Below are 24,904 nucleotides of genomic sequence, written 5' to 3' on the forward strand. Positions count from 1 at the left end.
AAACTAAATTCCATGCAAGAACACAGAAATGTTCAACATCTCTTTACTGAGTATAAAGGAAAACTATTTAAATATGAATTTGGGCAGTTGTCCACTGCATACATTTTTCATTTTTTTTGTTTTTTTTTGTTTTTCCTCTTACACATTCTTAATTGCTAGAACGGCACAAAGCATACAAGACGACAGTGAGCAATTAGCCGAGATCCGAACGATCGCCGCCCGGATCCGAAATACAATATTGCAAATCATAACGAATCAAACCTTTCCGATATTCCATAATGTTGCTTTTTTAGTACAGAGCAAATGGATTTTTCAAAATGATTTGGATGAATTATGGCATGTGGCCAGCACAACGGTTGTTTTTTTTTTTTCCTCTCTCTTTAGAATGGTTTGAACTGGATTTGACCCCGTCGTGAATCTTAGCGGATCACACCAAACAAATTTTTCTATGAACTAGTGGGAGTGAAAACCCAATACAGACACATGCCTTTCAGGTTAGACATACATATCTATAACATGGTATGATTATATACAGAAATATTTACATAATATGGACATAGGAAATTGTGTCAATATAACACATTGATAAGGAAGATGTAACACTGATTTCAATTTGATATTCATTTCTACTTAAACTGAAATAAGGATATCACCCGTATCTGAAATTCTGCACATGCAGTTGCACACATTTTCTTGACTAGTTCTTATTACTAGCTAAATAGTGCAAAAAAACTTATTTATTTATTTATTTTTTTTAGAAAAAAGTTTGGTTGTTTTTTGCTTGTAATCCAGTCTCTCTGATATTTTTGACAGAATAAGAGTGATGCTTAACATTATTGTTTTATATATTTGCATTTCTGTACGTTATCACTTGAATTGTGTATCACAGTAAACATTTTAGAACCATTTCATTTTTGTTACATTTAAAGAGATTATTGTTATAATAACTTCCGCATTTAGACACACAGAAAAATGAAAAATAAATATAAAAAAAAATCTAAAAATTTTCTTCGTCACAAAGAAAATATATTAAATTACATAAAGTAATAAACTCGAATTCGTTTTAAACACCTAAAGTACAATTTTAAGATAATCATAATCTCAAAATTTTGAAACAAAAAGAAAGCATTTTGTGTCAAGGGAATTAACATTGTCAAAACAAAGACAAAAATAGCTATCCACATTTTGAGATCTATTGTTATTCTTATTTGATACTTTTAATTTACTACCAAAAAATTCTTTCTTTTTCTTTTTACCTCAATGAAATGTAATTTTAAGTACTGTTTTTAGTTTAAAGAATTAGCGCTACGATCAATGTCTTCTCTTATAAAAAAAAAAAAAAAATTATTCTAAGCTGCACTGTTCGTAGTTACAAAACGGCTTTATCTTTTCTTCCTTTTAATTAGAAAATAAATTAAAAAACAAAATTTAAATATATAATTCGCATTATAACGGGATTCTACGAAACGTAAAGAAACTACCTTATCCGAAGTGTCTAACTATACTATGCTATGCTACAAGCTACCGTTTTGAATGGAAAGCTCGATAATTAACAATAATTGCAACTAATCGTTAATTTTGATTGGAAATTTAGTGTGGAAACTAAATTAATAAACTCAATTCTCCATTAAATCAACGCAACTTAATATATAAGGCATCTTATCATTATTGTTAATGTTTATTTTTAAGCTGCATGGCTCAGTTACCTTTAAAAACAGTAATAACAACACCCATTTTTAATATCTGGCACCAAGTATATATATATATGTGTGTGTAAGACAAATTTAATGTTCTGAAATGGTTCCTTTTGTTGGTGCCAAATTTGGCAGTGGTACCGAATGGTTGGTTTGCTATTACTGCCCTAAAATATATGATGGTCCCAATACTAAAAAAATTACATTGTTTGAATTTAAAATAAAATATATTTTATCAACTTCAATATATATATATATATTTTTTTTAAAACATTTTTTAATCTTTGCATATTATTTTATTGACTTTAAATGTTCGAATTATTCGTCGTCGTTATAAATTAAATTTTTTGGTAGTTAAAAGAATCAAATATTAAAGATGGGATAGCATTCAATATTTGTTTATATATATATAAACTTGCATAGCAAATTGAATATTTCAAACTTAGTAACAATTTAATGCGATTTTTTTTTAATTAAAAAAATATAATGATATTATTCTAATAGTCGTCATCAGTTTTGCTTCGTAAAAGTTCATCTTACGAATTAATTTGACTTAAAACTTAAATACATTCTATTTTAAAATAATATATAATCTACTTGGAAGTACGTGGCATAATTTTGTATGTAATTTATACGTTAAAAATTAGATCGGTAAATTAATTATTTTAAGTGAATTATATTTAAAATTCGACACTGTGACGTGTCGAAATGTGTGAATTATCGCTTTTTTAAATTAAACAATACCCTTTTGATAAAGGGTATTGTTTAATTATATCGAAAAAATGCATTTAAATTAAAAGCAAATGAGTATTTTTTTGTAAAATAGGAGTCGTACTTAAAATCGGCATATTTAAATAAAATTTTTTTCACCGAACGTGTCTGGGGAAACTGCATAAACATATTTTAACATTTCGGGAATGAATGTATTTTTTTAAAAATTGTATAAAACTAGCACATTTTCGAATGCAAATAATGCATTAAAACAACCATTACACAGTAGTTAAAATGAATTTTTGACGGAAAAAAACTTTAAAATTAAGAATTAAACTTGCCGTCCTTAACTTTATGACTATTTTAAAATTAAAACTTAATTACTGTAAATTAATTAATGCCGAGAGCAGAAAAATCCCGCCTCGAAGCTTAAAAATTACATAGTTATCTAAAATAAATTTGGCAGTGATCTTAAAAGCTGAATATAACACAGATAAACTCTGCTGTTATAAAATACCAAATAGACTAAGAAATGAAATACCTGAAAATTGTCACTTCACTTCAAACAGATTGGCAAATAAGCATTACTTTGATAAGTACATAGAGCACATCCAATAAAACAGTTGTATAATGTGACCTTCCACGTGCAAAAATTTCAATCCACCACAACACACATTTAGCATTACTAATTAATATTTTGGTTAAGTGACAGGATTACCTATTTGTGGCAACTTGGTATGAGCAATTATAGTAGCCGAAGAATCTTCACCTATTGTAGTTACGACAGTCCGAGATTTCGTACCACCTATTGTGTTCATTTTAGTAATGAGACTACTGCGAGTCGTACCCACGCTATTATTTTCGGACGACACTCCGTTTCTTATTTGCTGTTCTTCCGCGGTGTTACTGGAACTCTGAGGCGGCCTCGGTAATCTTCGTCTTAACCAGGCGTGTCGGAGTGCCGACGAAGGAGTCATGCGTACGCTAGGATCCCACTCGAGGCATCTCTTTAAAAAATCTGTAAATAAGGGATCGTCGCATCCCTTAAGGGCCGTCACCCAGTCTTTACTAGCCGGCGGACCGCGAACCTTTCCGCGCCTAGACCTTCCGCCGTTTAACACGACGGATCCGTCCGGAAGAGAAGTCGTCGTACAGTAACGAGGATATCCTTTAGAACTTACGAAATTTTTCGAACGTTTGGATTGATCTAATAACTTTTGCGGAGGCATTCCCAATAACTCGACGATACAGGCTAGCTGATCTGCTTCGTCTTCGCCGGGCAAAAGAGGATAACCGGTCAATAATTCGGCTAATATGCAACCGAGACTCCACATGTCTATAGGCATACCGTACTTTGCACCCAGTATCACTTCCGGCGCTCGATAGAATCTTGACTGAATATAAGTATAAACTCTCTGGTGATCGTACAACTAGATCCAAAATCGATGACTTTAATACCGCTCCGACCGGGCTGTTTCAACAACACGTTCTCCGGTTTTAAGTCACAGTGAATTATCTTGTTTCGATATAAAGCATCCAGACACAAAAGAAGCGAATGTGCAAATTTCCTAACTAACTGTAGGCTAAATCCTTGGAATTTGTTTTTCTTTATTAATTCGTATAAATTAATACTGAGTAATTCAAATGTGATACACGTATGATTACGGAATGTAAAGTGTTCCAACATGTGAATGATATTCATCGTATTGTCTTTGTCCTGCTTTCTCAAATGGTCCAAGATACGTATCTCCTCCTGCGCCTGTCTGTGAAACCTCTTCTCGTTCCGAACTATTTTTAAGGCCACATGCTGATGAGTCTTGTGATCGTAAGCCTTTATCACCTGACCGAAACTTCCCTTTCCTATAACTTTCAGCATCTCGTACCGGTAGGCTATGTGATCGTGGGGCACGTGGAGGTAGGATCCCTGGTCGTCGTCGTAACCGCAGTTATTGGGGGCTCCGACGACGCCCTGCCGCTTCTTGGCGTTGGCACCGATAAAATAAATCTGGGGATAGTTAAATATCTCCTGGTGTTCGTAGGGTGTCAGTTTGTGCATGTACAATTTCATCACCTGTTCGGGCGTAGCTACCAAAGTCTTGGATTTGGTGGTGGAAGTTGCATTTTTGTTGCTCGTACTGTCTATGCTAGTTACGGGACGGACTTCTGGTAGTACTGTCGTTTTAGACTGTAAATCGCCATTTTGACTGCGATAGCTAACCGGTTGGTCTTCGAATAACTGCAACACTTGATAACCGCTCTTAAAACCGCCGATGGTCTGGCTCTTGATGGGCGGTAGATGGGTCTTCTCGTTGATCTGTGGTAGAAACGAATCGCTGGATGTCGTCGTCGTCGTTGTTGTCGTGCCATTTATATTGGCAATCAATGATCGGGTCCGTGAAAGCGGCATCGTCGGTTTCAGACTCGTGGACATTGTGTTCTAAGCCTAACAAAGGAGCTAGTGCATGCTAGCTTACACTGTACATACGACCAAACGCACTTACTTTCCGTCAATGTCATTGATTACAGCTTCGTTGATTTAACTAAAACTAGCAAAAATGTACAAATGCGGCAACATATTAAACCTTTAGTATCCAGTTTGGTTGTCATCGGTTCTTGTTGCTAGGATGCCGTCTCATGCACGTCGACACGTCATGCACGTAACGTCACCAACCGCGGTCCAATCACCGCTCGCCTATCAACGGATCCTCCGACTAGTCGAGAGCAAATCTTCCGTCTCTTTGTTAGTGTTGGATGCACTTTTCAAGGAAGCGAAAAAACAAATTAATAATAATAATAATAATAATAAATTAAATACATCTTAAACCTCGATAATATTTATATAAAATATCTCAATTAACAAATTTATATATAATAAAATATCATATACATTCATTCAAGTTCAGAAAGCAAAATTAAACTATTAAATTACTGTATATATACAGATATATGTATCACATTTACTGTCATAATATTTCAATAGGATATCAAATTAATAGAATTTTAGTTGAATCTTGATTTTTTCCCTTCCTCTTTCCTCTTTTTTTTTAAATTACCAGACCTTCTAGCATTAAGAATTAGCACATTAATCAGGTTATAGCTGAAGAATCTTTGAACCTAGATAATATTTAAAAACTGTATATTATCTCTTCTCTTATAAGAGATTTATGTTCTACTTGCTCTTTTGTATGTGGGGACTACATGCAAGATAACATGCAAAGCCATTGATGAATTGCATATATTTTCTTTTGTAATAAACTCTCAATTGATAAATACTGGAAAAGAAAAAAGGGGAAAAAATAATCTATATTCTTCTTGATTTTTAGCATAAAGTCAAGCATAAAAGCATAAATATTTCTCTGATTATAGGTAAAAAAAAATGCTAAACTTATATACAGCAATGTTTTATGATAAAAACTCTTAATTTATCTAATTTAATGTAAATTAAAGAGTTTTTTTTAACATTTAACATACATTTTTAAAGCAAAATATGAATACTTTATGCTTACATTTGTAATTATTTTCTAGATATACATATATATGTATACTGTATATATAGGTGACTGTTATAAGGACTAAATTGCTTGTCTTATTCAAATACTTTATTACTTACAAATATATATTTTGTTAACAGTTTATATATAATAATAATAACATAAAATTATATATATTTATATAAATATAAATAAATTAAATGTAAGACTTATAAGTGTATACTTTTGCATCTCACAAAATTTGTATAAAATCAATTGAAAATATAACATGTAATTTATGAATTTTTAAGCTTAAATTATAATAATAATAATTTTCTTAGAATCTATATTAAATAGGATTTCAAGCAATCTACTATGGACTTCATACACTATGTTTACTATAAATATAACTCAAGACTATATTTAGAATTTCTACAACTCTTACATAGTCTGTAGTATATTTTTAAAGACCACTCTCTTAAAATATAAACCTATTAATATGTAAAATTATTAAAATTCAATTAAATATCATATTAATTTCAGCACATTTTTTTTTGATTTAATGTGCAATTCTAAGAAGTTCTTACACTTTTGGCTATTATATTACATTATTAAATCTCACTACAATAAAAAATAAAACACTCTTTTAACTCTACAATTGGATATTTTTAAGGATTTATCCAATTTTCTGACTCTTTAGGGGAGCCAAAATGGCTCTACTAGTCTCTCCTGGAGAGTAGAAGGGCCAGTTTGGTTGTGCGGTAGGCCCTCTACACAGGGGACTAGCCAGACCATTTTGGCAATAGGAGGACCTTCGTGTAATAGGGATGTTTACGCCGAAGCTCCTCTCACTGGAAGACCAGTAAGACCACTTCACATTTATGGGGCCTCAAAAACACGATTCATTCTTCCTTTTTCTTGAGTATTAAGGGTAAAAATCTTTATTTTTTTTGGTCAGATTTTTATTATTTTTTAATGCTGTTTTATTGTTTGAGTATATAGAATGCTTCATAAAAGATGTGTCCCAGCACTTAAAATATTACATGATTTATTATTATTCTTTTCACTGAAAAAAAAATCTACATTTAGATTTATGGAATGAGATATTTTAAGCATAATAAAATGAAACGTGTATGCTTTTTTTCTTCCTTCCTCGTACTTTAAATATCAATCAATTTTTCGTGATAGAAAGTGTAAGTTTTACATTATGATCAATATAGAGGTCATTCAGACAATCAACCATTGATGATACATAGAGAATAAAGGAGAATTTATTAATGTCCAAGGAAAAGTAAACAATACGTTATTAAAAACGGGTCATTGTTCTAAAGTGTGCGTTGTCATTGAAAGGAACTTTTTAAAAAGATTGTGCGCTTCTGGATAGAACTTGACACACGACCTGCAGTTGTATTATTCCGTGACGTGTATACGGGTTATGTGTTTGACCTCTTACGGATTATGACTTTGACCTATGATCAGTCTAAACAATATGCACAAAGCTTGTTTTTCAAAATTATCATACCTCCTTTCAATATTTAATATTATAAATTACTGATGGGAGAAACAAAATTTAATTTATGGCTTATAAACACATAAACAGTAGACTCTTTATATACTGTACAATTTTGTTGGTCTCTTCTGTTAATTATATGTATAATGAACTCAGTGATTCGGCTGGGTTCTTTGATTGCTCGAAAGCCTGTTAACGATTTTTTTTAGTAAATTCTAAATACAACTGTGAATATAAATCGTAAAATAAGTTTATAACACTTTTTTTTTTTTCTATACAAATTTGTACGTAATAAAGTACTCGAATAAGGCAGCAATTTACTCCTTTAAACTTTTGGTCCACCCTCTGTGTATTAGAAGACCTGTATAAAGTTTTTAAACCACGATTTGAAGACGTAAAAGCTTAATTTATTTTCTTCCTATAATAAATTAAACTTTATAATATAGAATATAATTAATTCTGACAAGCATGCCATAAATTAATTATTTTTTAAATAGATAATGATTGTTAATTGCATTCGAATTTCATTATTAATCAGATGAGTAATCAAATCACACGAAGTCCCATCTCTGGCGAGGATTTTACTGGGTGTTTAGTAGATACCTTCACAAATTGGTGCCATTATGATAGATTTATTGAAATTTTTGTAATAATTACGATATTATTCACATAAAAATTGTAGAATCTTCAAGAATTTTACGACGAGTATCATAAAATTCATTACGTTGAATAATTTACATAGAAACAAGGAAACATTTACTAATAATAATGCTTTACTGAAGGAACGTACAATGCTGTGTTATTAATTACGAGCTTTTCAAATAAAATTGGCATGTCTAGAAGAAAAAAAAAAAAAAAGCAGTAGAATAAATTCTCCTTATAAATTTCATTCATTCTGAAGTCATTCTGTTCTTTCTCATTTATCAAAGTAGAAATTCTATAGAGAAAAAAAAAATTTCCTCAATAGTCTATATACGTTTTTATTATTTATGGTAATTATTATTTATTTTGGTTAATGTAACCTTTGGTGCCAAGATGGCGGCTCGTCCCTGATTCCAGCAAGGAAACAGTGGGACGCACGTTCTAACCTAACCTGTTCTAATAAATTACCATAATTATTAGCAACCAAATTATTAGAATAGGTTAGGTTAGGTTAGAACGTGCGTCCCACTGTTTCCTTGCTGGAATCAGAGACGAGCCGCCATCTTGGCACCAAGGGTTACATTAACCCTTATTTTATTATACGTATGGATGCTAGTGTGTGTATGGGGAATTTTGTTCACCCGATTTCGAAGCTTAATAACTTCCGCGCTTCTTGTCGAAAATGTCTGAAATTTTGCAGGAAAGTTCGCATATTAGTGGCTTCGATGATATTAAATTTTGGTGGTTATAGATCGAGGGGATGGGGAGATAGAGGTCGTATCTCGCGTAGGATTTAACGAGGATTTTACACGTTATTGGTGTTTACAATTAAAAAAAAAATAATAATAATAATAAATAAATAAAGCTCAACTCTATCCTGAAAATTAATAAGATTTTTGCCATTTAATATTAATTAATAATATAAAAAAATTGATGTTTTTTAAATAAAATCTCATAACAGATGGCGCCGTACGTAATTTTAACTCTATTTCTGGGAAAGTTACGCAACCCGTTGCTGGAGTATTCTAAAATGAATAGAGGTTTTGTTCCGAGTGAAGACAATATTAATCGATAAAAACATTATTTAACTTTATCGACATATACATATATATTTATTACAATTTTTGAAATTTGAATCACAATAAAAAGTTACGTATTCATAGACAAATGTCAGGAAGAAATAGACTGTGTAGTTCACGTACTATATATTGTTTTATATTGAGTTTATAACTTTCTTTTTTAATTTTATAATTACATGATGAATTTTAAAGATTTATTCATTTATTTCCTTCTTCTTCGTTAGTTTTTCTCAATAGTTCATCAGCAGTTTAGATAAAAACCTTAATAAATTTTAATAAAGTGAACATTTTTAAGTTGGCTATCGACAATTTTCCAAAAGTACAAAGGTCAAAATGGCTACAGGAGGATGTTTTACTTTTAAATAAAGTAAACAAGACGTGAATAAGCAGGAATTTTTAACACTGATAATTTTATTTTTACGTAATTAATAAGGGTGATTGATCATAAATTATATTCCGATTTATCTGTTCGATCGTAAACACGACTCGATCTCAATTAAGATTAACAGAATATAACTCTTATTGTCTCCGGGATTAATTTTAAGGAGGTTATACTCATTTTTATAATACTTATAATATATATGTTTCGATGCACGTTATGCAATTTCACACGTGGTATTGGATAATGAATTGTAATTACTTACACACGATACAGTTTAAGGCTTGGCGTTTTTTTTTTAAATTTATCGTTTTCTGGGGAAAGGCCTCTTACGTGTTACGTTTTTAAGGCCGCGACAAGTCTAAATCCCTGTTTGCAATGAGTCTTATCTCATGCGATGTTATCTTTAGGGCCTCGTAAGAATAATAAGAGATAAGAATCCAGATCAAATTTGTTTTCCGTTCCGTTTGCGAATACAAAGAAAAAAAAAAAAAAAAAAAAAGAAGGAGAAAAAAACTGAAAGGAGAATAAAATAAACTTAGCAGGAGGCCTTTTCGTTTATTCTTTGTAGGAGGCCTCAGGATATTTCGCTCCGGTTCTGGTCCAAAGAACATTCTATACAAACATTGACAGCCGTAGGTATTATAAATTTAGTAATTGGCCTTCCGGAAAAAGCTGCCCGATGTTACGAGGTTTTTTCGTGGCTTGTTACGGAAATAGCAGCTTTTTAAACAACGTAACACCAACCATTCTATTATTATTGTTACGTTTTGTGGGTTTGGCCATCCGATCCGCATACTTCCTGTATTAAAATATTGTAATAATAATAAAAATAATAAAAATTATTTTCTCCGTGTACGGTACTTTTACAATTGTATTAGTGTACCAGGAACACGCGAAAACAAAACAGTATCGAGCAATTACAATTCGAAAACACAATACATAATAACACAGAGTAGCCTAAACCATTGGAAAGACTAAATTGTATCCTTATTTAAATAATACTTAATTATATTTTTAACCGTGTCTCCGCCTTGTTCTAAATTCAGTGTACCTGAAACACACAGAATTAACTAACTTTTTAGCCATTCTATATTTTATAATCTTTGTTATTTATTTGTTTATCGTTCACTAGAAATGAAACAATTTAGTTTATAAGCCCACCAAATAGGCTGTAAATTGAAATGTATACAATTAATGATCCGTCTGAGGATTGATATGAATCTGTTTTCATAATGACAGAATAATAATAATAATAATAATAATCATTTTTTATAAAAATATCAATTTGTCTAGTCATTAAAAAATACAAAAGGCATTCTTTTTACAAGGTATTGTTTACAATAACAAAGGAAATAAATGTTCTTAACGCCGTTTGTAGACATTATTGCTGTTTAGATTATTAAACCGATAGCAATATTTGTTGATCTGTACAGCTTTATTTTTTTTTTGTAATTAGATTATTTTTTAGTGATACGAAAAGAGATTTTGAATTAGATTAAGTACAACATTTTGGGAAAATGAAGTTATCGATACGAGAAAAAGTCTCATAGATTAGCATCTTGCTAACTTAATTTCTTGAAAGAAATACAGTTGGATATATACTAATAAATCTGAAGTATTTTAAATGAATTAAATAATACTAAATAATTTTATACTGTCTATAAAATCACTGTCGGTTTTAGGTTATGCGAGGTCCTAGAGGAACGTGGATTTGCGCGACCCTCCCTTTATAATGTATCATATATACGGCCGGATGGCGAATGAGTTAAGACGTCAGCCTACTATTCTGGGGATCCTCAAGAATTTTTCACCTAAATGGGTCTATTACAAAACCATTTTAGCGCTCACAGAAGGAAAATTATTTAAAAACGCACGGTGTTTAGTATCCCCACTCGTATGGATTGCGATTTTTACATAATATAAACTTCAAGTCACTTCACACTCGATATTGCATAAGATGGCCACTAACAGGGCCTTAATTCCATATTCATCTGGGTTCAAACGGCGACAGGGAGGTGAGGGACATACCCAACGTATTCAGGACAGACAGCACATGAAAAATTCGATCCCCGATCTCTCAGACCGATAGGATGATGTTCTAACCACTTTGACCATACGAATTTCGATCGTTGTCTTCAAAAAAGCCATAAAACAAAAGTCTGGATTGTCTGTATTTGGTCATTAAATGAAAGAACAATACTTATTTAATATCACATACAGTATACAGTATACAAACATTAGCGTTTCTTGAAAATAACATGTGCTAAATGTCATCCGTCCTGGTGGATGCATTCTTGTAAGCAGTACGGAAAGGTATCCATGAGGAGTAACACCATATTGCGTGGAATGTCGCGTATATACCGACAGATGAACTGCGAATCCTCCAGCAATCGGCCCAAATAACGTCGCGGTATATGCGAAGTTATTGCATGCTCCATGGTGAGCGGCGAGGACTCCGTAACAGTGCTGCGCGAACATACTCCATTTTCTCCGGCGTGTGAACATTTCTCCGACCTATCAACTGACGGTTTTAAACACTGCCCATGGCTATCCATTGTTTGATACATCACAAAATGTTGTGTCGCTCTAACACAGGCACACGACGGTCTTCGCTGTTGCCTGCCAGTGTCGGTTGGACTTCTGCAATGGACCCAGTTTGGAAAAACGTCTGTACTGCAGCTATCCAGCGTTTCATCATGAAATTATGGCCAGCCTTTCAAGTACCTACACATGTGTTAGTACTGCATTTTTCTCACGATTATATCTACCAATAGTGTTGTCACCATTGGTAGATATAATCCGCACCACTCTGTATTATGCATTGAAGATGTATGAACATAACCAAATTATAGTGAAATATATCTATTTTTTAAGATAATATATGTAAAAAAAAAAGCAGAAATGTGGACATGAAAGAGCGTGTATATGTGTCCTCCTGGATTTCAGTAGACATTTTGGCATAAATTTAACTCCTCAGAAAAAAATTAACAGATTCAAAAACATTTCTGTACAAAAGATACACCTTAATTCCTTTTTAAAATTTGAATTATACAATGTAAAAGTCACGAAATTATTCTTGTAAATTACGCATGAAATCATTTTAATCCCGGTTTCGACCTTAAAAATGTCCTTCAACGTAATACATAATCTATGTTATTATCAAATTTGGTCTATCACTATTAATTCATTATTACATTTTAAACTTACTACTCCCTGCAGACGCTAAGAGGGCCTTTTTCTGTGTGTCCATTACAGATTTAACCAGGACCACAACGGAAGTTGGCGCCGGTAATGGACGAGGTTGAAACAATAGAGACGAAAGCATACCGCTCTGGGGACCGGGTTCGGATCCGTGTCAAAAACCAAAACAATTTTTCAGGGACGGTGAGGGATATGACCTCGAATAAATCAGGTTATATCCCTCACCATCCGGCTCCCCATTCCCCCATTTGAGTCTAGCTCTGATAGGAATGAAAAAAGGTCTGTTAGTGTTTAACAAAACTATAAACACTTATGATTTCAAGTACGCCGTCAGTTCCAAAATTAGTTTTCTATAATATTAAACACAGTGGCCCACAGTTAACAGAGATATAAATCGTGAAAAACAACGTGCACTTTTTTCGAACCGGTTTTCATTGTTCTTAAAATTAACTTAAATATATATATATATATATTAATATATATATATATTTCGGTTAATTGAATTATAGTACTGTATATTAATAAAAGTTATAATTATTTAGAAAGCTATTTCTTTGTAAATTGTATTTAAAAAATATCATCCTTAATTTTATAAAATTACAATATTTTGTAACATTAGCGAGGTTGAGGCCGAAGTTTTCAACGCGAAAACGTGTACGTCGGACGTCAGCGCCGCTTTCCCGTAAGCCTAGAAGTTTGACAATGACGTTTAGAAAGTCAGTGGAATCACGCTCGACATTCCAAACGCCATTGTCAAACTTCTAGGCTTATAGGAAAGCGGCGCTGACGTCCGACGTACACGTTTTCACGTTGAAAACTTCGGCCTTAACCCCGCTATTAATTTGAATAATTTAAATCTACTCTATCAAATCTTTCCTTTTGAAAAACCCATTTAGTAAGTACAACAAACGTTTCGATGCCTTTAAATTAATTCATTTATTCCAAGCTAGTTGTTAAATAAATTAAGTAATTTACATTATTACGCGGAAGGAATATACAAAAAGAAAAATTTGGCCTTCACGGATGAAAAAATGGTTAAACTATTTCTTTTTTTTTTTACTTTTTTCGTTCCCATTGTTACCAGGCCAAAATAAAATGGCAATATTTAGAAATTACTGCTACCTGATTACATATTAACGATGACTAAAACGAAGATTAATTTTCCTCATCCATGTTACTGTTTAGATAATTGAGTATCATGACTCATGCCACAAAATTTCACACTTCACTCTTTACTTAACCAGTTAGAAGTATAGTGTAGTATATCTTTATTTTTTTTTTACATCTAATTTATTCATTATTCATTATATCATACCAATCATGGGTTCTACCAGGTTTACAATGGGGGCGATCGGATGGCGACTGACATATTTGGGATAGACTGCCCCCGAAAAATTCCCGAAGTTCCAGACTGGAACTCGAATCTGGATTCCTCAAACAGTAGGTTGACGCCATTGCCGTCTCGGTCATCCGGCCGTCTATGCGTACTGAGATCTTTCTTCACTCCTCAACATTCGCCGAATTGATAGAGATATGTTGAGGATCTATCCTCAATTTCCTACCATTGTACGGTTTGATGCCCGAACAATTAGGGTGACAACCTAGCGCTCTGGAGGACTGAGTTCGGATAGGCCGAAAAACTCCATTAATTTTTCGGGGGTTACTCCGTCTGGTTAAGTCGTGCCCATCCTTTACCGCTGGATGTCCCATTTTGGGCCTGGCTGAATCCACTATGTGCTTTCTATAAAAGACCTGTTAGTGCCTACAGGATGGAAGAAGTTGAAAGAAAACCCGCATTGTGAGCAGTGAAGCCAGTAAGAGCATTGGACTGCCGATGTTAGGTGAAAAAAACACGAATACAAAAAAAGGAGAGATTACAAGGAAGAAACAAAGGCAAATATAAACTTTATAATAAATATTCATTATTGAACAGCAGAAATTAAAACCCGATCGGACTGTAAGCAAATTTACTACTTGGACTTTCCTTTCAACTGGGACTTGTTACATCGAAGGGAGGCAGGCCCGCCGTAAGCGGGCGTGCAAGGCGTGCACCGCACGCGGGCGGCACGTCCAGGGGGCAGCAAATTGGTATTGCTGCAAGTTCAGCGTAGGTAGTCGTAGTTAAACAGGGGCGGCATAATCGGTATTACACACGGGCGCTCAAACAGCTAGCGGCGCTGCTGAAGGGAGGGGGACCCATACAATCAACGAAACCACAAAAGACCTTGCTAAAGTTACAATAAAAGTCTTTTAATACGATTTGTGACTTGGTCGATCGAAGGCCCTTTGCCTCATCGTGCAACGTACCGGGACAGAGTACTCATGAATAATTCCCAGATTCCTCAAAGCGTCAGTCTTTTGCCGCATCAGCCATCTCCGGCCGTCTTCTATTACACGTTGTACAAGACTTCTCTTATATAAAAAGTCTCGTACAATGTACAATCGGTTTATATATAAGTCTGATGTTGTCGGATTCCAGTTAGTACTGATATTCTACATAAAATATCGACAAACATGTACTGTATTGAGCTTTTGAGGCCTGTAAAAGCGTTAGGTCTAAGCAAGAACCATATCTAAAATTACTGTACTTCTATTCTGACATAGAGAGACCCAAAAATTTAGATTTTTTAAATGTAAAAAACATAATGAGGAAGGGATATGAAGTTTATTTTAATAATTAGTGAAACAATTTCTTTATTTTGGTTTTATTTACTTTAGGATAGGAGGAAGCTCATCTCAGCCTCTCAAGCCATAATTCGAAGTAAACTTAGTGTTAATATGCTTATTATCTTTATGCCAAGTGAATAATAGAACATTGAACTTAATCTATTTGAACATCCAATAACATGTTTTCATCTATTTTCAACAACAGGATATATTTATGATGCTTTTAGAGATAATGAAAACCCCCGAGTTTATAAAACACTAAAAACAGTATTACTGATCAAAAATAATTTACATTTAAAAATAGATTTTAAAGATAAATTTATGATTTATTAAGGAAAAAGTAGTTAGAGTTTATGCCTTAGGGTATTATAAAGTTGCTCATATTATATTCTACTTATCCACGAAAAGCACAAGACTTATTTATTTGTATAATTTAGAATCTGTATTTAGTAAAGGCAAAAATATTTAAATTGTAGTTTAATAAAACAATTTTTATTTGCATTGTAATCAAATATAAAAATCAATGACGTAAGTTTTTCTATAATAGATTATGGAGAAGACAGGCTGTAAGCTAACCAATGATAAAGTCTGTTTCAAATTAAACGCATCACGTCATTGGTTATCTTTACTTACCGGCGCTTTACATTATCGTCGGTAATTCTTAAATAAATACTTTATAAATTAAAAAAAATGCTGTAATAATTCTACAATAATCTATTATAAAACGCAATTATTATTATTTTTTTATTAGCACTATTTAAACAATATTAGAATAAATATAATATTTTGTAAATACGTTACTAGATGGCAGCACGTAACAGTAGATATTTGCTAAATTATTATTATTATTATTATTATTTTTATTTTTCACCTACGTTTTATTAATATTGTTTTTCTGCTATTTTAAATATCACTAAGTGATTAATTCGTCTTTATGTAATTCAAGTATTTTTCTGATATCTTATTTAATGCAGCTTTACTTTTAATTTTTATATATATATTTGAAATTATCTAGTTGGTAATGATCCGATCGGGCCTGAGCTACTACCAAGTTAAAGCTTTGACTGCCGAATGGCTGAGCGGTTAAAGTGGCATCCTACTCGGGTTTGAATCCGGACGATTCGAAAAAATCCCTCATGTATTTCGGGGATGGTCCGTCCGAATATATCGAATCCCGTCCCTCACCACCCGGCCGCTCCATTACGAGCCTGGTTGAATCCATAATGAACTTACTAAAAAGAAGGTCCTCTTAGTGCCCATAGGGCGGAAAGAATTAAGTAAAGCAAAAAAAGTTGTTAGGCTACTTATTCGCCGATAATAAGGAGTTTTCTTCACGTTTGTAACACCTAATAGGGGCCAGTTTCTCAAAAATCCTTCCGGGGAGGCACCCTCTTTGCAGATCTTCCACGCGTCGCGTTGCCGTAACTAAATAAACCAAACCGACTATAAACTTAGAGATGAAGAAGAATTAAATTGAATTAGTAATATAGTAGACTTTCGGTTACTCAAAATGGAAGGAACGGAGAAACTATGGGAACTACCATTAATGGGATCGTAACAGTAGCGCCGACAGGATTCATTTCGGAAGAGTATATCAATGGAGTAAATGAAACAAAATGATTGAAATTAATTACTCGCGGTTTTGCTATAATGCTGTATTCGATACAGTAATTCTATTGGAAAATATTATAATCAAAACAAAAACATAAAATGTCTACTCTTTAAGTTAACTTTTTATTCTTTATTTATTTACATATTGTATTTATAAATCGTTTATGGCATCTTTTACAATGAACTAATGCATAATAATACAATATAAGATACAGTAATAGGCTCTTATCACGTAAAGCAAGTTATATCTACTTCACGGTCATAAACCAGTAATTGATACGATTTTCCATATTGGTCAGGGTCAATAACATTTATATTAGTTTATTTCATGTGGACTCTCTATTGAAATTGCACACCAGTTTAGAAAAAACGAATATATTTAATACAGAATAACACAGTCCTTATGTACGAGGTTGTATTCATTTACTTTTTTTTGCTAATACTTCAATATGAAGGATACCAAAGGTTTTATAATAATGTGTAAAGAATGGGGAGTGTATAAATAACTTCTAATTAACATGCATAAAGGACATCGTAGTCACTGTACGCGTGATTTATTGTATTCATTGACTAAAAATAACAATGAATTTGCAGCTTACAATTCGGTCTGTTACTTTACACCCCCTTGCAAAACGTTCAAAAGTCTCCATGCGATACGCATCACCCTAAGGAGCACACTTGCTGTAGGTGTGCCTGCATCAAACATGCATTTACCATAACTGGGAGGAAAACATTCAGTTAAATGGCGCTCATGCGTATTGTATTCTATGACTGGACAGTAAGATATGAGAGAGAGTAAGGTTTCCTTTGTCTATACAGGAAGACCTTTGAATCGCCACGTATACATCGAAAAAGAATACTTGGTTAATGTTACTTTAGGTGCCAAGATGGCGGCTCGTCTTTGATTCCAGCAAGGGAACAGTGGGACACACGTTCTAAACCTAACCTAACCTATTCTAATAATTTCGGTTGCTAATAATTATAGTAATTTATTAGAATAGGTTAGGTTACGTTAGAACGTGAGTCCCATTGTTCCCTTGCTGGAATCAGAGACAAGCCGCCATCTTGGCACCTAAAGTAACATTAACCGGATATTTATAATGTTCTTTATTTACTTATATACTAATTAATTTAAAATCATTCTATGTGCGAAGCTGTCTTCTTAGCTATAGATTTTTGTAGGTAGGCATTATAGAAAAATCTTACAAATAAATAACAGTAAAGAGTATAGATGAAGAGAGCAACGTAAATTCTAGATTCGGTTAACTCGCAAGTTCTGTACAATTTAAAGTAAACGAAGCTCCATACTGTGACGAAAGTGGCCAATATCATTTGCAGTATTTGCATAGTAGTAACGAACATGGGAACGAATTTGGGCACAGAAATTTGCATCGATGTAACAGCGTAGTATCCATACATCAAAGAGTGGACGACCAAATTCATCGAAGAGTACCATCTACTTACGGCATTCGGTTCCGAAGCAATGTACCAACAAACGAACAGACTTATGGCGTGATGAAACCAGTGCATAAAAATGATTCTTCTTTTACGAAAAATAAGGAAAGCCGTGTCAAATAACTCTGGTACTTTACACCAGAGAAACATCATGTTCCAGAACGTCGTAGTTTTCAATTCTACATGAGTCGATCTGCAAATAGAATAAGTGAAACCAAAATAATATAGAGCATATATAAACTCTGGAAGTATCCTAATTGCCGCTAAAGTGTGGAACGTGCAAAGAGCCAAATTCCAAATAATTAACAAGGGTTTCATACTAAACGGTGGGCGATTTCTCATATATTTCTGCCCTCCGTATATTAGAATTAAGTACGCGAAGATGTAGTAGACGCAATGGTGCCATTTGTTTTTAAACCATTGTTTTCCGGCACTAACATCGAAATTTCTTTCGAAGCCAAAATGAAAGGAATATAAAGATGTTTCGTCAATTGTATGGTTCCTCATATTATTCATCCTGAAAAAGATAAAAGTATCAATTCGTTTGAAAACTCTTTTATACAAAAGAATAATCTTTCTGTTATAACTTATTTAAAATGGAGGACAAGGCTCAAATTATAAGCATTTTATTAATTTTTCTGTTATAATTTTGCCCACAAGCCGAGTTCAAATAGGATTAATTAAACCAATCGGACTGATTGATTCTAGCCTGGTGCTATTCTTCATGAAACCCGCATGCAAGGAAGAAAATTTTTATTATACAGAGGAATCTATTGTTCTATTATGTGCCAATTACAGATCATTGTGTTTGTTTTCTAATGATCCTAATTGGGATCCACATTTGCTGTAATGGAGGAACCCTCCGTTAGAATCTCTTACTACAATTTACAATGCTTTTTTTTGTTAAAAACACTACAAATTCTTCTAATTATGAAAGAATATATAGTATATTGAAGGGCTAAAAAATTCGACTATAGAAATAACACAAATTTCTAATATATTTCTATATAACAAGGGGTTAATTAAGAATTGATTTTACTAAAGTATTATAGAGAATTTATATAAAATTCCCCCCTTTTAAATCAAAAACTCTCTTATAGAATCGAAACTATAAATGTTCAAGAAGTAAATTAATATACGAAAAATTAACATGGTTTTAAAGTACTTACATGTTTAAAGGATGAAAGGAAAGTGACGTAATCCTCCGGTTTATTTCTTTGTGAGAAAATACAATTTCCTTTTCGTTCTTCCTTCTTAACCTACTTCGGAATTAGTGCTTGATCGACAGAGGGTTTTCCTTTTATTTATCACAACAGGAAGATAAATCGTTATCAAGGGAACGAATGTTCTAAAAAAACTATTAATCCATCAAAGTACCGCCTATTTATTGGTGTTTGCTAAATTTAAAAATTTATGGTTTTTGGATTTATTTAATTTATTTCACTAATAAGGATAATTTTAACTGAAAAATATCATAATTTATGATGTTTTGAATCTAATTTTAACACAAGATTAATATTTTATAATAATCTTGTGAAGGCTCAGAGAATGGAACAACAGAGCTTTTGATCTGGAAATTTATACAATATTGAATTATTCTGCTGTTTTTAATCCTCGACTCATTCCTTTTTTCGGTTAATGTTACTTTAGGTGCCAAGATGGCGGCTCGTCTCTGATTTCAGCAAGGAAACACTGGGACGCACGTTCTAACCTAACCTAACCTATTCTAATAAATTACCATAATTATTAGCAACCAAATTATTATCAGAGACGAGCCGCCATCTTGGCACCAAGGGTAACATTAACCATTTTTTCTCTTACTAATAGCTGCTGCTATTTATCTTCTCTCTTTTAGTTTTGTATAGTTACATGGAAGACACGTGTCCTTATTACCAGCTATTACCCTACTCCGGTATGTAATTAATGACGTCTGGGTGTGATTTTCGATACAAAATTATCAATTAAAAACCACACACGAATAAAATAATAAAGTTTATCCACTTACAGGGAAATGTCTGAAAACACTGCCCATCTGTTTCTTCACATCAAGTACTACGCTGGTTACACTTGGCTAATTTTCAGTCTTTAATTACCGCATCACTGTGTGGGCTTAACACAGTAGAATAATAGCAGAAATACACCCATATATTTTAATGAATAAAGCAGCTTATCCTAGAATATAAGTAAAGGGAGGGAAGAGGACACACAATTCGGAAATCCTCTATATTTATGGCTGCGTGTGTGGGGTAACGTTTCTGTTTATCTACTTATAATTATTGTGCATTTTTAAAAAAAAATTTGAAATTTTGTGGGTGGATTTATTGTACTAGGGGATCGATGCTATTAAATTTTGGTGGTTAAAGGTCGAGGGGAGAGGAAATAGAGGGGGGTTGTGTGTCATATCTCGAGCGGGGTCGGACTTAATGAAAGTATTACTCGTTATTAGCATTTGCACTTTTATTTCTTTTTAAATAAAACTCGTCTCTAGCCTAAAAATTAAGACTTTTGTTGCCATTTTATAGTAACTAATAATATGAGATTTTATTAAAAATCTTTTTTATGAAAGATGGCGCCGTACACACAGTTTTAACTCTTGCCTGGAAAGTTATGCAACTCGTTACTGAATTTTTATACTTTTTTCATTAGTGTTGTAGATACTGCACCGAAAAGAGACAACAAGTCAGCAGAAAATAGATACATTTTTATTCTTATTCAATATTTATATAAGTAATGTAGTAAATGATAAACTTTTCTACGCTAACCTAACCTAATTTAATATTAATGTGTTATATCCTCTACAAGTCGAATTAGATCTGTTTATGAGGTTCCTCGTATCAAAATACGCACGAAATTAGCGTCATCTCTCGTAAACAGAGAGGAGAGATGTAGCACCCTGACTTTTCGATACAAACATGGCGGAGCAATGCAAAATTTAATATACAACATGGCTACGTCATCAACAATTTTGTTATTATTTGTTTTATTTAGGAGTAGTGCCTCCCGGGAGAACTTTCATAGGAAACTGTCCCCTTTTTAGGTGTTAAAAACGGGACGAGACCCGGAGAACTCCACGCGGCTATCCCATTGACGACTCACGAACCCACGACCAACTACCGGTGTTTAGTGGTTTTTATCAACTCTACTACGCTTCCATTTCTGGTAAAAACACAAAAGCATTTGTACTGTATTCAATAGGACGAATGCTGTAGTTTTCGAGTAGATTTGGGGACTAAATAATGTCTAAAATTTCAGTATGGTCTATTCGCAATAGGAGTACAGTTGTAGTAAACAAGTTTATCATAAGAAAAGCGTAAGTGTGACACATAACATACAAAAAAACAGCATACTACTTTTTAATACACCTTGAAAAATCTATTTTATTTTGCCTTTTCTTTATTTACAGTAGATTTAATTAAATAAGAACGATAGAAAAATCGAATAAACAGCAACAAATTTACGACATAAGTAAACATGGCAACTAATATTCCACTTTCACTTATATCACAATCGTTAAACTTGTATAATATAAATAAACTAATAAACGTACAAAATGTCCCTATAATCATTTGTATGATCTGAACGGTTGTAATAAACATAGATATTAATTTAGGTACCCAAATACTTGCGCATTTTACAGCAAAATAAGCGTACATTAGAGAATGTACAAAGAAGTTCATGGCTACGTACCATCTACTAATCGACGACAGTTCAGAAGCGAGATACCACGAAAAGAACAGAGTTAGGGCATGATGAAACCAATGCTGAAAGATTAAATTCTTCTTACGAAGAACAATAAACACCGTATCAAATAACTCTATTACCTTTGACCATAGAAAAAGACAATTCCAGCATACCGACACTTGGAAATTTTTATAACTGTTGGTACAGATGGAATGTACGAAACCGAATTCTCGTATGACGTAAATTAATTCTGGACTCGATCTGATGGTTCCTATAATACTGAACGAAAACAATAGAAAGTTCCATACGAACAGTATAATCCTCAAGTCGTACGGTTTGCGGCTTTTCATGTACTTTTGTCCTCCGTAAATCATCATTAAGTAAATGATTATGAAATAGAAACTGTGATGCCATTTTAGTTTAAAATATTCTTTACACCTTTCTATGTTCATATTGTATTCGAAATTAAAATATGGTGAATATCCAGGATTATAATTGAAATCTGTGGAATTCTTCATATTTATCTGAAAAGAAAGAAATGTAAGTTACTTATTATGATTTTTATATACAGAGAGAATCAAAAGTCCCGTGTATACCATTTGATCACCTTGAAATTCATTTTCAAGATCAACAAAAAGGCTCCATGCATGACTTCCCTATGTAGCTACATTAACAAAGTTAATACATTTCAGTACGTTTGGAATGAAAGGAAATGCAAGGGACTTTTGTCTCACCTTAAAAGTGGACCCTTCTGTACTTTGAATACTTTAAGTATTAATACAAAGATACAGCCCGTATGAGTATGTACAGACGGTGTTGGAAATGATGTCCATCTATTGAACTTGTCAACACGTTTTACCGTGTTCCTCAGCAACTTTGCATAGAATTCCCTGGTCTATTTTAGTGACAGAAATGAGTCTTTCATCAAATTATTCCTGCAGCATCTCTACGGTAGAGTCAACAATATGACAAGCCCGATTCTTACTGAAACTAGCAATCAGGCTCATCGTCTTGTAGAAAAGCAATAAACTGCTGAGTAATTTGTCGATAGGCTTCAAAACACAGTAGTGGCCGCTTCTTTGTCGGCTGAAAACAACGTATTTTTGTGGGTATAGAGGAGATTCAATAAAAGGACATCTGAACTACTAAACATTCGGAACTACTGGACATCCCGAAAGCTATGAGAGCTTTCGGGATGTCCAGTAGTTCCGAATGTTTAGGTCACATATCCAGTAAAACAGAACCACGCCTCGTCCGGAAGAACACTAGATCTAAAAGGGCAATGTTGACTCGAATCAGGTTTTTAAACCATTAAATCTTTTCGTATGGTCAGCAGGAGTTCTTTGAAAACATGAATTGGTGTGAACTCAGCATTTTCCTTACAGTAATATATGCTAAATCTATAGAAATGTTCTCCTGCTAGTTTAATTTCCTCGAAGACACGTGAGAAGATCTCATCGTTGCTATTTGAATACGTCTTTCTCGTGTATTAAGAAAGATAACAGAATGAATAATTTGTAAGAAATATTTTTGAGACTCCTACAAATGTGAGGCCCTGTTGGACCACTTATGAGAGGGCACAGATTTTAAGAAATTCGAAACGAAAATAAATCCTTGATCGGAACAGGTGAAAACAATTAATGGTTAATGTTACCTTAGGTAGCCAAGATGGCGGCTGGTCTCTAATTCCAGCAAGGAAACGGTGGGACGCACGTTCTAACCTAACCTATTCTAATAATTTGGTTCCTAATAATTATGGCTGCCACCTTTACCGCTCGGCCATCCGGCCGTAGGTTAGGTTAGGTTAGAACGTGCGTCTCCACTGTTTCCTTGCTGGAATCAGAGACGAGCCGCCATCTTGGCTACCTAAGGTAACATTAACCCAAATAATATTTAACGAGAGGAGAAGAAGAAATATTCTAAGAGAAATCTGTCATTTTTTATTACTGTAGATGCAAATCTTATTTATTATATTATCTCTACGGACAAAACAAGGAAGAAACGCTCTATCGATTCACTACCTACGACGACCTATAAGGAAACTCTGTAAATGTGTGTTAATTACCATTCCGATGTTAAATTTAAAGCCATTATATTTTTTAATAAGGCCTAACGTATCGTTTCTCGCTCTGTGCCTTCGAATAAAAGTATATAGGTTAAGAAGATAAGATTTAGTTCTATGTAAAGGGAGACAAGTTTAGTCGATAAGATATTTAAAATTATTTAAAAGTTAGATCGAGTGTTTTATTTTATTTTTAGATCAACAATAAATAAAAATTTAATCCATCGACGTCTTTAAAAGGCATAAAAGTGTCTTTAAAATGGTATAACCAATGAAGAATTTTCACTATCTAAACTCAGATTTAATGATAGAAAGTCTATTCAATGAAACTTTTCGAGGGTAACCATCGAAATTTTTCATCCATCTTAATTTAAAACACGATAAGAATAAAAATATAATTCCAAAAATAAGTCGTTGTTTATAAGGATTTAAAGATTTTTGGGAATTTTCTAGTGTTTTTTCCCCCTGCCGGAGTCTATTGGCCCTCTTCTGGATGGCGTAGCGAGGGGGGTGAAAGGGGGTGTATCATGCACTGGGCGCCACTCGCAGAGGGGCGCCCAAATGATCTCCAAGACAAAGTATATGTGTTTCTGGAGGGGGAGAGGGGCGCCAATTATGCCCCGGACCCGCTACGCCACATTGTATTCTGTGAACGCCCGCGTGTTTAGGTGTATATAGATACGTGTGCGAGTGTTTGTATGCGAGTCTTTAAACATAAAATTCTACCTACACTACGTTA

The 24,904-nt window shown here is 33.3% G+C and overlaps 4 protein-coding genes across 4 annotated transcripts in view; all 4 read right to left on the reverse strand.

Moving 5' to 3' along the window:
* Positions 1-24,904, reverse strand: part of DCP2 (decapping protein 2) — a 208,154-nt gene that overhangs the window by 80,762 nt on the left and 102,488 nt on the right. The gene's annotated exons all lie outside the window — the stretch shown is intronic.
* Positions 9-5,091, reverse strand: LOC136987378 (dual specificity tyrosine-phosphorylation-regulated kinase 2-like). The gene is given in 2 exon segments (XM_067285116.1): positions 9-3,831; positions 3,834-5,091. Coding segments are annotated over 2 exon segments (1,728 nt in total). The 5' UTR covers positions 4,837-5,091; the 3' UTR covers positions 9-3,106.
* LOC136987387 (very long chain fatty acid elongase 6-like) lies at positions 18,105-19,611 on the reverse strand. The gene is made up of 2 exons (XM_067285126.1): positions 19,592-19,611; positions 18,105-18,939 (listed from the first exon to the last, which is right to left on the reverse strand). Coding segments are annotated over exons 1-2 (837 nt in total). The 5' UTR covers positions 19,594-19,611.
* LOC136987388 (very long chain fatty acid elongase 6-like) lies at positions 21,800-22,477 on the reverse strand. The gene has a single exon (XM_067285127.1). The coding sequence runs from the start codon at positions 22,475-22,477 to the stop codon at positions 21,800-21,802; it is 678 nt and encodes a 225-aa protein (XP_067141228.1).

Source organism: Centruroides vittatus, unplaced genomic scaffold, assembly GCF_030686945.1.
Source record: "Centruroides vittatus isolate TY-2023 unplaced genomic scaffold, ASM3068694v2 scaffold_1519, whole genome shotgun sequence".
In the NCBI taxonomy this organism is placed as follows: domain Eukaryota; kingdom Metazoa; phylum Arthropoda; class Arachnida; order Scorpiones; family Buthidae; genus Centruroides; species Centruroides vittatus.